This window comes from Gossypium hirsutum, chromosome D04 (assembly GCF_007990345.1).
Source record: "Gossypium hirsutum isolate 1008001.06 chromosome D04, Gossypium_hirsutum_v2.1, whole genome shotgun sequence".
NCBI classification, from domain to species: domain Eukaryota; kingdom Viridiplantae; phylum Streptophyta; class Magnoliopsida; order Malvales; family Malvaceae; genus Gossypium; species Gossypium hirsutum.
In genome coordinates, this window is record NC_053440.1 from 55,394,891 (window position 1) to 55,411,574 (window position 16,684).

Sequence of the window (16,684 nt, forward strand, 5' to 3'; positions counted from 1 at the left end):
TTTTAACATTTTAACACAAACCAATAGTATCAACCAATAAGATAATAATTATCGTTTAAATTTGAGTATTATTATGAGTGAATATTATGGGTGTATTTTTTAAATTATTTTGAGGTTAGTTAAAATGGGATAATTTCTCTTTCGGTCCCTTTTATAAATTTAGACTACAGTTTTAATGTTTTAGGACATCGACCTCGTGATACAAATTTTTAGCTTTGCACTTGATGTATAGACTTAATTTTTAATTGATTCTAATTTTAATTTATCAAAATGCATTTTTTTGTATGCGTAATTTAAAACTCCTTAACAAATAATATTATCCGAAGAAAAGGGTAAATTATAATAGAAGTTACTTAACTACAGTTTTTTCTTTTTTGATCACTTAACTATGAAAAATTATAAAATGGTCATTCAACTGTTCAATTTTATCTTTTTTTTATCATCAACTGAATAACTAAAAATGAAAACACCTAAAAATCCGAGACAATAGGTGACCAATTGAATGATAAAAAAATAAAATTAAATAATTGAAGGACTATTTTATAATTTTGGTAAAAGTACTACCTCTAAACAGTAATAACCACCACCGCCAAAGGCACAATGATTTTGTAACACTAACCATAAACTAACACGTGTAACAAAATGGTGGACCAAAACCAAAAATAATCTCTAATAATATAAGGGTCGTGGCAAACCAATTTGCTGCCACGTATAACCACTCTTATTTCTGGGTAAACTACACCTGAATTTAACCCAATTGTTAATAAGATTGTCTTTTGCTTACTTAACTTTAAAAAATTATAAAATAGTTACTGAATATTCGAAAGTTTTCATTTAAGTTATTAAACTACTCAAAAGTTTGTATTTAAGTCATTGAACTGTTAAGGTTTTTTTTTTTAAGTTTGACTGGCGAGTTTCAAGCCATAATTTGATGATCAATACGGTAGATCAGTATGAGTTTGGCTCCACTCCTTTACTTTTACATCTATTAATATCCAATGCATATTTTTTTAATAGATGAGTCCTATACATTTGAATGGTGATTATTACTGTATTGGATATTAATGGATGAAAAAGTAACAGAGTAGATCTTAAACCGATCAGTACCCATTGCCGAGTAGAAGAACATACCTTAGATCTAAGTTGATCTGACAGTCAATGTCAAAGATCAGAGAAAAAAACTGTTTGGATTTTGATTCATTGACTTGTGACATTCAAAACTATTTAATGAAAAAAAATTGACTTGTAAAAGAGAAAAGGGAAGAAGAGCTTTCAACTGGTATAAGTGGAGCGAACGAAAAAGCCCATATAATAACGATTTTAACAAATCCAGTAATTTAAATAAAAACTTTCGAATAATTCAATAACTATTTTGTAACTTTTTAAAGTTTAATAACTAAAATATAAAATTACTAATCACCTAGTTTCTCCTAAAATAGTAGACATCAACATTCTCAAATTACTTGCCTTGGAGTAGAACTTTAAGACAAAGTAAATGTAAGCAAAATTTAATATTTTTTTTAAATCAAACTCTAATATTTTACCATTTAATATTATTTTCATAAAACAACTTTGAATGTGACGATTTGTGAACCAAAATCGAAATATTTATCTTCTCCAATCTTTGAAACTAGTCGTCACATCAACTTGGATCTAAAGTATGTTATACTTGTCGATGGGTACTGGTCTACCGTATCAATTGTTAAATCGTCGCTTAGAGCTTGTTGGCCAGAGTTAAAAAAAACTTAACCACTCATTGACTTAAATGAAAACTTTAGAATAGTTCAACGACTTGAATGAAAATTTTCAAACAATTCAATGACCATTTTATAACTTTTTGAATTTGAGTGATCAAAACGTAAACTTACTAATAGTTTAGTAACCTTATGTGTAATTCACCCTATTAAAATATTGGCATAATGATTTATTTGGCCTCAAACTTTACAAAAAAAATATTTTAGCCCTCCATTTAATTTTTCGTCTCTTTTAGCCCTTGAACTTGCATTATTTGTCAAATCACCCCCAAATTGATGAAAAAGTTACTGCTTGTTAACTTTATTGATATATCATTCACGTCGCAGTCCACGTGTATGCCACATTAGCAATTAATTAATTAAAAAAACTAAAGTACAAAAAAATTTTTAAGATATTTTTATAGTTTTTTAATACTTTAAATATTTTTAATATTTTTAATTTTTTAATTTTAAAAAATAATTAGTTGCCGATGTGATATCCTCATAACAACCTATTGGCATAAGCAAAGTTAATAAACATTAATTTTTTTTATCTATTTTGAGTAATTTGATAAATAAAACAAATTTAAGAGCTAAAAAAGATAAAAAAAACTAAACGAAGAGCTAAAATGAGTTTTTTTTATAAAGTTAAATTACCAAATAAGTCCTTATGCCTAAATAATAACATTGTCAATTACACCATAAAGTGATTTTTTTCCCTCTAATGGTAAAAGTAATATGGAGGCCATTGTATTAGGAGTTTAGATTATATTTTGCCATCTCTACTAAAAAAATTAAGAAATTAGTCCCTATATGATAAATCAAAGAGCAAACTGATCTTTTTATTAAAAAATTTATCCATTTTCACTTTTAAAAATAGACCCTTGTACGGCAGCATAAGGTACATGTGACATGTCACATGTAATTGTCTGGTTATTTTGTCAGCCACGTTAATTTTTAACAATAGAAATGAATAAAAATTTTAACCAAAGAACCAATTTTCTCTTTGATCTAATGCAAAAAAAATTAATTTACTTATTTTTTGAATAAGGGACCAAAATGAAATTTAACTTAATGTGCAGAGCCTCCATAGTAATTTTACCCTTAAGAAGCTTCTCTCTCTCTTTTCTTTTGTCTATTTATTTTGTCCTTTCTCCCTCCCCTTATTAAATGTGGAGCCCAAAACTGGACCTTTGCTTAGCTGGCTTCAAGCTCTCCATTGTTGGTCTTCCATGGGTCATTGTCTGCTGAAGAATTAGAGGGAGAAAAACAAAGAGAAAAGCAGATAGCAAAAAAAAAGAGAGCAAAACAAAGTGACAAAAGGAAGGGTTTTTATAGGTTGTTAAGTCCCCAAACCATAATCTTTCACATAAACAAAAACTCATCCATTTCATTTACCAAATCAAAAACCAAAGTACCAAACTTTTTTTTCCTTCTTCTTTTATACCCTTTGTTTTGATTGATCTATAGATCTACAAATTCTAATTTGAGATGATGGTTCCAGATCCTTCTTTGCAAAATAGTCTAACAAAAAGGTAAGCTTTTTTGTATTTTATGTTCATTAATGTGTGTAAAAAGGGGTTATATAGAACTGGGTTTTGTTAAAAGTCTCTCAAACATGAGACCTTCTGGATATTCTAATGGCTGACCAAAAAAAAAATGAGCTTTGACCAATTCCTTTAAAAAAAAAACCCCTTTGTCTTTTGTTGATTTTTTCAGCTTATGGAGCTGTTAAAGTTATGACTTCTTTCATTTTTAAGCTCAATGTTGCCTTCTTATACATCATTGATTGATCTGCTAGTTATTGCTTATATAAATATATAGCTATATTCAACTGTATATTTTCCTTTTTGAATTGATGCTGGTAACTGTATTTTACATTTCAGTGTTGTTTTGACCTCTTTGATGTTCTTGTAGTGATCCATTATTGTGTTGAGAAAGCAAATAGGAGGATTGGGTTGGGGTTTGTCTCGGCTTGGTTGTTTTCAGTGATTGTTTAAATGAGATGGTTTGGAGGGTTTTTTGGATGAGATGAGGGATGTTATCAAGGTTGATGAACTTATTGAAGGCCTGTTTTCGGCCGAGATCAGATCGATTCATTCACAAAAATGCGGATACCGGAGGTCATCAAGATGGGCTATTGTGGTACAAAGACACGGGACAGCATGTTAACGGTGAGTTCTCGATGGCGGTGGTTCAAGCCAACAATTTACTTGAAGATCAAAGCCAGCTTGAGTCCGGTTGTTTGAGTACACACGAGTCAGGTCCCTATGGCACTTTCGTTGGCGTATATGACGGTCATGGGGGACCGGAGACTTCACGCTACGTCAACGATCATCTCTTTCAACATCTCAAGCGTAAGACGCCTTGTTCTTACTAATTAGGAAAGTAGGCGAAAGGAATTAGTTCGGTTAGCTTGTTAGATGTTCGTTATTCTGATATATTTGTTATGTTTCAGGGTTCACTTATGAGCAACAGTCAATGTCGGTTGATGTAATACGAAAAGCATATCAAGCAACGGAAGAGGGTTTTTTGTCTCTCGTTGCTAGACAATGGCCTATGACACCACAACTCGCGGCTGTTGGATCATGTTGCCTGGTCGGTGTTGTCTGTGGCACAAACCTTTATGTCGCCAACCTTGGTGATTCACGTGCTGTTTTGGGGAGAGCCATAAAGGAAACCGAAGAGTATCTAGCCATTCAGTTGTCAGCCGAGCATAACGCTTGCATAGAGTCTGTAAGGCAGGAGCTGCAGTTGTTGCACCCCGATGACTCGCAAATTGTTGTTTTGAAGTACAATGTATGGCGTGTAAAAGGTCTCATACAGGTAAATTTGTCACTATGCAAATAACTTTGAGCTCTCGAACCAGTTCTTGTCCTAGTTGAGCACTATATAAAAGCATGCTGTTAATGAAAATAAACCGGGTCTTTAGAATTTTGGACCGGAAATATGATTATATGACTAACTTCCGAAGGCGCTAATAAGCTTCGTGCATGAATATCCTAATGCGCTCGGTTTTATTGCTGTCTTTTGATTCGCATGGTCATAGTGGCTTTGAAAGATGGTCGGAGCCACCCTTTGTTTCAACTTTCGATGATTGATATTTGTACTTCCTATGTTTCCGAACTTCAGATTAGGAATCTATATCTTGGCTATTACGAAATCCAACAGGACACCTTTGAACTCAATTAAGTGATGACGAGGTTTCCGATGCTCAGTCAAATCATTCGAGAAGCTAAATATGGGTTCTTTATAAATATCGTAAACTGTTGCTGCTGCCATATGGTCCTGTGTAGAATTTCCTTGCTATGTTTAATTGGAAGAATTGTCGATCATTACAGATTTCCCGATCCATTGGCGATGTATATTTGAAGAAGGCCGAGTTCAACAGGGAGCCTTTATATCCCAAGTTTCGACTCCGCGAACCTTTTAAAAAGCCAATATTGAGTGCAGACCCGTCTATATCAGTGCACAAGCTGCTACCACACGATAAATTTGCGATCTTTGCATCCGATGGGCTCTGGGAGCACTTAACCAATCAAGAAGCCGTTGACATAGTTCAAAAGCATTCACGAACCGTAAGTTTAAGCCTTAAATCACGTGCATTCACATATAAAAAGCGTTGCATATGCAATTTAAGTTCCGTTTTCGGACTTTTTTCATGCAGGGAAGTGCAAGGAGGCTCGTAAAAACAGCTCTACAAGAAGCAGCAAAAAAGAGAGAAATGCGATATTCCGACTTGAAGAAGATAGACCGTGGCGTACGTCGGCATTTCCACGATGACATCACGGTAATCGTGCTGTTCCTTGACTCGAACCTCATCAGCAAGGCTAGCTCCGTGAAGGGTCCGAACATATCGGTTAGAGGGGGCGGAATAAACTTCCCTTCTAATACATTAGCTCCTTGTACTACACCGACCGAGACTACTGGATAACAAAACCGAGAGCCTGCAATTTAACTGCAAACTATGTATATCTTGTAGTGAAACTTGTTCTTTTTTAACACTTCTGCAATTAGGTATCGAAATTGTAAGTACAACTATCTGGTGCTTGAGCTTTTAATGGCTTTTTTTTTTCTTTTTTTACGAATATATTTGTATCGGATACATATTTATATGTAATAATCTCTATTATATTTAACTAAAACAGCTTGATGAAACATAAAAAAAACATAATAACATGTGTTTTTTATTACATTACTGGTAAGGAGAACGAAGATCATAAAGATCAGGGTTCATGGTGAATTTGAGCCATCTTTTTCTCTCCGAATACCTTAAACATGGCTCAAGAGCAAGTCCTATCATCACTGCCACCGTGCTAACCACCATGACTTTAAAAGATGCAATGGCTAAAACCACGAGGATCAACAATGTTGGTGGGATACACATTAAAATCGCCCCAGCTGTCCCGACCGGGATCTTGTACGGTCTCGATTCTGCAGGACGATCTACTCTTAGCTTCACGAACGCTATGAACTCCATGATCATCCCGAAACAATACAAGAAGTTCTCCGCTGCTATAATCTCTTGGAAGCTCAACCAAGACAAGAGTATGACACCGGATGCCGAGAATAAAATCCCGACCAAAGGGGTTCCGTAACGGGACCTTTTAGCAAATAGTTCAGGAAGCATCCCCCTAGATGCCATTCCCTCGAGCTGGAACGAGTCACTACTCATCTCGGCGAGGAACATTCCCATGTTGGATAAAGCAGCCGCCGCTTGAACCCATGTTAACAACCAAACACCTCCAAGCATTTTAGCAATGTTGGAGAAATACCCGTCGGTCCAAAACTCGCGGTTGAGTGGAACCGCGCCGGTACCGATCAAAAGCGGAAAAAAGTACCCTAAAACAACTAACACTAGAGCATAAAAAAGACCTTTAGGAAGGGTTTTACTTGGGTTTTCAACTTCACCTGTAAGTGTACTTATGGAGTCCCAATAATTCAAGTTCCAAAACAGGGTATTTAAATATAAAGTCCAATCTATCTTATCAAGGTCCATAATGAACCAAGTTGCAGGGTTCAATCGAGGAATAGCTATAAACCCCATGAAAATGAAGGGTAAAAGTGAAAATACCCCAAGAAATATAGCTACCCATCCTACAATAGTTAACCCTCTATAGCTCATATAAGTGAGCACCACCGTTAAAACCAACACCGCCACCGTCCTCGGCAGACCATTTTCCAAGGCGGGGATCGCCGATTTGAGGTAATCAAGGAATAAAACTGGATATAAAGCATTATCAATGACACCACTTAACCATTTCATCCATCCTTGTTGGAAACCCCAATAAGGTCCCAAAGCTGATGAGACCCACACGACGTAGCCGCCGTTCTCCGGGAACATTGTGCCTAACTCCGCCGTGATCAACGCTTCTGGGACACTCCATACGAATGGAACTAATAAGAATCCAAGAAGGGCTAAGAGAGGACCAGCTGCTTTAACACTGTCTTCAACACCAAAAGGTCCACCGGAGACTTCATAAAAGATTAAGAAAACAAGGGGTATGACGGAAACCTTTTGATATTTTTCTGACTTCGGCGAAGATGGTTGTTCACCCAATTCGACATAGTCGGCAGCGGCGGCCTCGCCGCTGCTTGGATCCACCATTTCAGCCAGGGTTCGTTTTGATGACAACAAGCTTCTCTGTTTCTGCAAAGTCAAAACATTCAAATCTAAAACAAAAAAAAAGGGTACCTTTATGAAATTAAAAAAGAACCCAAAGCGTAAAAACAATGAAACTAACCATGTACGAGGAAGAAGATTGTAATATTTTTTACTTTCTGGGGAAATGATAATTGATAAGAGATTAAGGCAAAGCAACAAGGGACGTGTCGGCACAAGAGAAAACGTGACAAGAATAGCTTGTAACGTGTCTTTGTCTCTTTGAACGTGTCTTTTTCGATCCGTACGAGAAATTAAAACTGGGTTAATCAGATCTCGATAAAAGGGAGTCTGGGTTTTGAAGGATCTGATCTGATCTGATCCGACAGTTTTCTGCTGATGTTTAAATAAAAAGACTATATAATATTTGTTTAAAGAACATTCTTCTGTGATAGAATTTTTGGCATGGTGGTTTTGATTATTGATTTCCCTTTAAAATGAGCAAATCACTGTTTAATTTGCCATTTCCGAGAAGATGGGATTTGCTAATGAAGATTAAGAAACGAAATAAACCAATTTTCTTTGGGTTTACATTCATGGATTTAGAATTGGGATTTTAAGTTTTGAATAACGGTTTATAATTTTTTTTTAAAGAAATTGGGTTATTTCAGAAATGTCTATGGGTCGGGTCAGTTGGATTTCAAGCTCAAGCTGATTCTTAAAACGTAAGTTTTATTGTTAAAAAAATAATAATATATTAAAAATATAATTTTAGTTAATATCTTATATAGTTTCATAATTAAATTTAATTTTATAAATATTTTTTTATTATTTATATTGAATTCTGGTTCAACCTGGCTCAAGATGTAAAAATACTTATCCAAGTCCGACCCAAGAAGGGTCAAGCCTATTGGGCCTAATGGGTTACCGGATCTATAGAAAGATCTAGTTGATTTTATGTAATGTTGCTTGAATCGAATTAAATTGGCCAGTCAAACCTGGTAGGTTGAGAATCAACTGAGGTATTGGTCTAGAGAGGGGCTTTGAATCTGTTGATTAGGGAATTGGTACGAATAGGTTGTACTAGACAAAAAACCAATTGAACAAATCGGTTGAACATGTTGAACTGAATTATTATTTTTGAAATTTTAATAAAATTTTTAATCAGGCCGACAAATCGGTGAGCTCATTGGTTCGACCACCAGTCCAATTTAAAAAATATTGGTTTTAGATGGGATCAATCCAAATTGAATTATTTTAAAATTAAAAAAAATTAGACTAGAAATCTTATCACATACGTATGCACGTGGAAACCACATATTTAGAACTCAGATTTGTGTTTTAAAGTAACATACAATAAACAATGAAACATATGCATATTTTTATTGTTTTTTTAAAGTGAAAAGACTAAAATACTCTCGAATAATATTACTTATTTTAATTACAAAAGGGCATTGTCGTAATTTCTTAACCGAGTTGGTGCCCGATTGATTTATGACACCAACTTAGTTAGGAGTTCAAATAATAGTATAGATATACAAATGATGGAGATAATAAATTGTGCATATTAAAATAAAAATATATAAGGCACATTAGAATGAATCTTTGGTTGAGTGGTAAATTTCACAGTTTAATAATCCAATTAATGCGGGTTTAAGTCCCATTATATGCATATTTTTATTAAAATGATAAGACTAAAACACCCTCAAATAATATAACTTATTTTAATTATTGAAGAGTATTTCGATAATTTTTCTAACCAAGCCGGTTACTCGATTGAGGGTGACATTTTAGCATCCTCAAAAACCCCCTGAGTCGGGAATAGTACTACCATGAGATGACACATGTATTAAGGAAACTTCTATTTTCTTTCATTTGAGTCCTTTTCCTCCATTTTTAAAACCTTCAAATTTTCTTAGAGAATGGAAAAATTTTAAAAAAAGGGGGAAATTAAAAGAACATAAAGGAAAAAAATTAAATTGTTCAAAATAAAAAAATATAGAGACCAACTGTAGAATTTAACCTAAAATTTTTGTTTGAAATGAGTCATCTTATCGTTACACCGTTGACAGGAATTAACACGATAACGTAAGTAACTAAAACGTAACATTTCAAACCTAAGTGATTAAAACGTAACCTGAGACAAATAAAAGTAACTATTTTAATAATTTATTCTATTTTTAAACAATAAAACGAGTCAAACCAAACCAACTTAAAATTAAAAACATAAATTCAAACCCGACCCAAATAAACCAATGGATGAGATCAAATGGAACTCGTAATCCATGAATACCTCTATCCACCCGAAATTATACATATGAGACAAATTTACTTCAATATTTATGGGTTGCTTCCTTTGAATAAGGAAGAATAAAACATTTTAAAATATAATTTTGATATTGGCATTAAACAATGCCCACCTTGAAAATCCATTTCTAAGGAGTAGACAGTAGAGTATGTTTCTAGCAAATTTTGAAGATAACCCCTTTTCCATTAGTTGATAAAACATAAATGTGGACCCTAATAGTCTACTCCCTTCCTTGGAATGTTAAAGCTTTGTTGAGTAGAATTCCAAAAAAAAAAAAAAAGTCAATTAGACATAGATTGAATTACATATAAGGTTCGGCTCGAGTCTTATCATGTAAGAGTATTTATTTAGATTTGGATATATATTGTTTATCAATCTGATCGCGTATTGTAATTTTGATTATGATTGTAACTATTTGATTATATTGGTTGTAATTATATTTTATCATTATATTTGGGGTCATTTTAGGTTCTGATCATATCTGCTCTTTTTGGTATAATGCCTAGAATTACCCATAGTCTCTCCCCAACCCATAAATAGGAGGATAATGCGCTTCAGTGCACTTGAATCCACATCCTCCTGCATTGGCAACAATACTCATACTAATCGAGATAAGACTCAATCGGTTAGAATCTAAAAACTTTTAAAACCCTTCACTAGTTTCGAAATTGAAACATGTTTTAAAAATAATCTTTTTAGAGATTTTTTAAAATTATCTATCATATAGGGTTTGATAAAAAGAATCCAGTATTTGTCATTGGTGAAAATTTTGGTAGGACAAAACATTGGTACATTGTTTGTATGTATTTTAATTTTGGTTAGAATATATCATAAGTTTCCGTACTATTCATAAATTTAGATTTTTTTTCTATTTTTTTATAAGAATTTAGTCTCTCTACTTTTTATATTTTAAAAATTAAGCCCAATTGTTTTTTTTAAAGTTATTTTATTAAATTCAGGTTCATTATAATGTCTTTTTTTTAGTTACATTGTTACAAAGTGAGTATTAACTATTGGACTTGAATTTTAAAATAAGAAAAATAAAAAGACCAAATTCCTAAAAATAAAAAGCATAGGGACTAGATTTTAAATTTGTGAAGAGTACAAAAACTTATAATATTTATTTTATAATTTTTTATTATACTTCAAGTGAGATAGTATCACCCTTAAAAATTTTGCTTGGGAATAGTTTAAAGTGTTGTTGTATTTTTATATAAAATCAGCAAAAACTCAATTAAAGTAAAAAAAAATATTTTAATAAATATATTTATTATATAATTTTTATTTCAATTACACTGTAAGTGTCTTTTTAATTTTGAGGAAATGGCTAAAAAATCATAATTTTTACAAAATAAATTATATTTTTTAAAGGTGATTTTTTGTCTTTTATATTTTTATATAAAACCAAGAAAAAGAGCCCACACAAGATTTAAACATAAGAAACTATTGTTTTTAAATATTAACATTTTAATCAAAGTTTTATTTTGATTTTACATAAAATTTCAATAAATATACTTCTACATATTTTTTTTAACCTATATCATTAATATGTCATTATTAGACTTGATCATAGTCAGGCCGAATTGAATCAAAATTTTAGGCTCTGATAGGGTCTGAAAAATGAGCATAAAATTTTGCCCAACTTCGGCCCAGATTAAAAATGTTAAACCTGACCCGACCTGCCCGTATTAATTTTTTAGATTAAAAAATATAATAAATCAAATACAGTAAAAATATTAAAAGAAATCTTTATACTTAAATAACACTAAGATAAGTGCAACTTAAGAAGCAAATGTTTCTAAAATAGTAACAAAATTAACAATATTACAAAAGTTATAGAATCCAAACAATAACAATAAAATAGCAGCAAAACAACAGGAAATAAAAGTTTAGTCTTATTCGGGTCGGGCCAGGCCAAGCTCGGGCAAAAAAAATCCTTCTCGAGGCCTAGCCTATTTAGAAAACAAACCTTAATTTTTTTGTCTAAACCCATTTTTTGTACCTATATTTTTTGTCAAACCCTCCCACTTTTTGAACGAATCTTCAGACCTGGACGGATGATCCGACCCATGATCAAGTCTAGCCATGATCTACCTAGTGTTTGATAGCTAAATAAGATTTTGTCTAAGGGTGGTTTGGATGAGCAATGGGGTGTAGTATGGTGCATTTAGATTACTTTTTGTCTCTCACCATTACTGCTGTTTTTACACTAACAACAAGTAAACACACCGTCCATCCAAACCCACCTAAATAGAAGAAAATTATTGATTGGGTCTTGGCCCTTTGATTAAATGCTACATTCCCAAATCTAATCCATGCTAAATATTAGTAATTCAACTTAATCTCTTCTAATTTCTTTGTTAAATGAAAAAAATATATATACGATTTTAATTCCTCTTTGCTTGCTTTCCAAGGCTGGTTTTTTTTTCATTCAAGAATTTAAATTTAAAAATTAAAAAAAATCGAATTTCTTATTATCCAGTAAATATATAATTTTTAAAAAAAATCAAAACAGTTGAAGCTAAACTCAGTCAACCAAAACATGAATTATCCATATATATATTTTTTCCATTTAAATATCCTTCAGTTGATAAACAGTTGAGATCTACATATCTATGGGATGAGTTTATCCTTTTAATTTATTTAAAAATAAAAATTAAAAAAAAAATAGAATCTTATTTAGTTACTGCCATTTTCAGCGACTGTGTTCTTAAAAACCCAAACATCTCTTTGATTTTTCCCCACTCGCAGTTACAATTATAAATCCTGTGTTAGTCAATTGTCTAACAAATGTTCCTAATCTATTGGTACGTTTGATAAACGCTTCAATCTGGAGCGTGGGAATTACCCTCCATTCTTCCTCCTATTTTCCTTAAAATTTCAGTTCTCATTTTGTTTCGCCATTTTCCATTCCCAGAAAATTCAGAAAAAGAATTTTTTTTTCTTCTTCCATTAATGGATACTGAAAATCCCATTATTGAAAACACCACAACAAATCATGTAGTCAGAGGAGCCAATCAAAATCGTGATCATGATCACCATCCTTCGATGAACTCGAGGTCATCAGCTTTTTTGTTACACAACGGTTTAAGTTCATCTCAATTTTCTGACGTAGAGATGATGACTTCTTACACGAGCTTGAAAGAGTTGTTGCCCGCATCGTCTCCGACGAACATTTCTCCGACGACGTCGACGGTACATAATTCGAGTTGGAATGAAATTCCCATCAAGAATCCACTCGTTAAGCAAGCCGCGTTGGCTTATTTGCAGCCTATGGAGAGTTTGCCGCCAGCCGGAGAAAAGGGTTTTTTCGAGAGGGTTAAGGAAAACTGTAGCAATGAATGTGGGTGCGTTTCGTGGATGTTCGATGTTGTCTTGAAAAACGCAAAGAAGGTGTTTTGGCCAATAAGGGAAGTCTCCGCCACTGGTGCCGATTACGTTGGTGATAACTATTACGAGGATAAAGAGAAAGTTGACTGAAATAGTAAGTTTAGATTTTCAGCTATGGACAGTGGTTTAATTTGTAAATACAGATTTTTTTTTTGTTACAACTTTTCAACAGTTACAACTTGATTTCAGGAGAATTATGTTGTTATTTTGTTGTAAAGTTGATACATTTTGTGTGTGTGTGTTTTTTTTAAACATTGCATTTTGTCATTTTCTCGAGAAAATCTGGTAGTTTGGTCATACTTTATTGTTTGGTCAATTAGTAATATTTTTGTGGTTGGAAAGTTTGATTATAAAAATTTGGGTATTTGTTGGAGACAAATGTATTTTGATCACATATTTGATATATATCAACATCACAATAATGAGTGATATTTGGATAAATTTTTTTTTCTGGAGCTTTACATATTTGTTTGTCAACAATCCTTTTTGGTTGGTAAAATGTGGAAATTTGCTTTTAGTTTGTATTTTTTTTATGTTAATGTAAATATTGGTTTAAATTGGATTCATCCCTAATTAGTTGTATATTAATTCGGATAAAAGGGTTAGATTGATTTTGGTACGAACAGTTTGGGATCGGAGTTGGAATGCAATCCGGAATTGGTTGAAATGCTTTATTTATGTAATTTTAACCTAAATTTATGTTCATGTTCGCTTGTTCATTTTTATTTGTATTCATTAAGAATTTTAAAATTTTTATTTGTATTCGTTTGTAACAGGCTAATTTTACCCGGCCCATTATAAACCAAAAAAATAATAAAATAAATAAAATCAAATAAACAACAGTCCATTTACAAAAACATTATGCACAAATTTATAAGCCCAAATGACCCCCCCAAAAAAAACCCTAATGGCTCAGTGACTCAATAGCCTAAACTATTTTCTGGAAATTGAAAAAAAAAACCCTAGCCTCTGCGCCGCTCCTCTCGTCGATCACGCCACTCGAAGCCTGACGCGCCTCTGTCGCCCTTGTACCAAAACGACAAAGGCAGGGTTTCTCTCCTCGTCGTTGACCCTCCACCGCCACTTGCAAAAACAGAAAGAAAAAAAGACAAAAATAGTAGCAAGAACAATAGATGGCAGAAACAATAAAAATATGTATAATCAGCTATAAAAGCCAGATTTGAAATGTATTTACACAAACACGAAGCAATAAAAAAAACACAGAAAATACATAGAAAAAAACATTTAAAGCAAAGGTGATCCTCTTGTTTTATTTTTTTTATTTTCAAAAAATAAATAAAAAATAAAATCTGTTTACCTGAGTCGCTTCACCTTCCTCTGTCGGGGGTCTTCTCCGACGTTGAAAGCCCCAAAACCCTTTTTTATGTACTTTTTTATTTTATCATCATCATCATCATTATTCATATTAGTATTATGATAATGGTAATTATGATGCAATTACCGCTATCATTATTATAAATTGATGCATGTTTATTACTATTGGCTAATTTGGTATTTTTACTTTACCTATTATTTGTTTTTCTCTTTATACATCTATTTATTCATTTATCATTCTAATATCATGCCATTTCACCCATTACTTTTTTTTGCTTTATTAATTATCATGTTGTCATTCAATTTTTTTTACACTATGCTTAAGTAAATTAAATATATATCGTTTAAAAAAAAGGGGTTATCTTCGTTTTATATAACGTATAGAATACTTAAAACCGAGACAATATTCATTATTTTTAGAATTCGAGGAGTTGTGCTCCTAACTTACAGAGTATGACATCTTCCTAAAACCGAAGTAATTGAATATCCTCCTTAAAATGACAAAAAAGATTTAGGTAACAATCAAACGGCGATTATTCTGGTTTTCGAGGATTTGAGGGATTGTGTTCTAACTTATGGGGTATGATCTTTCCTTCTCGATTAACTCGAAATAAGGCCCTTTTCATAAAAATTATTTTAGTTGAGTGATATCTTAATCGAACATTATGCAAAGAGGGATCGTGTTTTAAGTTTTCTTCAAATTTTCAATTCTCGACATTAAGACATCAATTATTCAACTAGGTACAAATTTTGAGCGTTACGAGGATGCTAATCCTTCCTTGTATACGTAACTGACTCCCGAACTCATTTCCTAGATTTTGTAGATTTGGAAATCATTGTTTTAGTAAATCAAACATTTAATTAAAATGACCAAATTACGAGGTAATCCGGTCGCACTTCACAAAAAAAAAATTGGTGGCGACTCTATTTTCCTTCTTAAAAAAAGTCTATTTCCAAAAATAAAAATTTCAACATCATTTATTTAAAATTATATATATTCATGTTTGTTCGTTTAATATTGGTAAACACATTCGTTACTTAAATTGTGTAGGAATTACGGGAAAGTGTTGTGAATGTTGGATGCATTTTGTGGTATTCATATTGTTTAAATATAAGAAACTAATTTGAATTCGTGTAAAACTAGAGTGGTTTTGCACCGTAATTTGTTATGAAATAAAATCTTTTAATTTAATATAATAAAAATATTAAATAGATTAAAAAATTAATAATTTCGAATATAAATATGTAAATAGTTTGGATCACATATCTAAAAAAATGTCAGTATCACAATAATTGGAGATATTTAGCCTTTGATTGGATGTTTTATTTCCATAAATTTTCTGGCGCTTTTTTTCTATTTTGGAAACTTCGAGGAGCTGTCAAACAACATTTGTGTCCTCAATACTCCTTTTGTCTGTTTTCTTTTAGGTCGGTGGAAAATGCAACTTTTAGTTAATTTCAATGTTGATAAAACTAAAATAGGAGGTGAAACGTGGATATGAGTTTAAGTATATTGAAGTACATTTTTCTCTTATTTTAAGATTAGGGAGATGCTATAATAGCTTTAAATATTGTATCAAAAAATAAATGACGAGATCGATCAGATTAAAAATTGATATATTAATTTAAATAGCGGGTTTAAATTAATTTTAAATTTTACTGTTTAAAATTGAAGTTGATCTGAGCTGGGATCGGATTTATTTATGTTTTTAACTCAAATTACTTAAATCACCAGTTTAATTCAACTCAAACACTAAATAATAATAATAAAAATGAGAAAAAATTAACCTAAATCTGGGTACTCAAAATTAAAACAACTAAAACTAGGCTATAATTAACTTTGTTAATGTTTTAAAATTTTTAATTGAAGTTGAAATGTATAATTAAAGTTCATGTCCTTAATGTTATTTATAAAAGAATATTTTTTATTATTGGACCAATCAATGGATCTGATTAAACCAACAATTTAAGTGGTTTGACTTAAAATATTGATTAATCTTACTTTTGTGCTAAAAAATGTAGATATATTTATATCCATACATTGAATAATCTCCCTATCATATATATACACTCATATATGATATTTCATACCATGCCATTTTCCGGCCGAATTTGATAAAAATGTTGATTTAAAAAAATATTTAGAATTTTAGACTGATTTCTAAGATATTTAAAGGATATGAGCCGATTTTAAAAAGAAAAACAAAAAACATGTCTTGCAAGAAGCTGTTGGAAACATGTCCTACAAGGCGTGCTTTCTAACTTTTTAGCACATCAACTCTTTTGGTTAGATGGTTAAATGTTAGTGATTTTGTC

At 31.9% G+C, this 16,684-nt stretch overlaps 2 protein-coding genes across 2 annotated transcripts; one reads left to right on the forward strand and one right to left on the reverse strand.

Annotated features, from left to right (window-relative positions):
- Positions 1-2,910: 2,910 nt before the first annotated feature.
- On the forward strand, positions 2,911-5,817 carry LOC107898551 (probable protein phosphatase 2C 46). The gene is made up of 5 exons (XM_016824047.2): positions 2,911-3,268; positions 3,651-4,090; positions 4,192-4,559; positions 5,075-5,311; positions 5,401-5,817. The coding sequence occupies exons 2-5, from the start codon at positions 3,772-3,774 to the stop codon at positions 5,665-5,667; spliced, it is 1,191 nt and encodes a 396-aa protein (XP_016679536.1). The 5' UTR covers positions 2,911-3,268; positions 3,651-3,771; the 3' UTR covers positions 5,668-5,817.
- Positions 5,818-5,886: 69 nt separating this feature from the next.
- On the reverse strand, positions 5,887-7,926 carry LOC107898552 (probable polyamine transporter At1g31830). Its single transcript, XM_016824048.2, has 2 exons — positions 7,478-7,926; positions 5,887-7,383 (listed from the first exon to the last, which is right to left on the reverse strand). Exons 1-2 carry the CDS (start codon positions 7,478-7,480, stop codon positions 5,929-5,931), a joined length of 1,458 nt encoding a protein of 485 aa, XP_016679537.2. The 5' UTR covers positions 7,481-7,926; the 3' UTR covers positions 5,887-5,928.
- Positions 7,927-16,684: the final 8,758 nt, after the last annotated feature.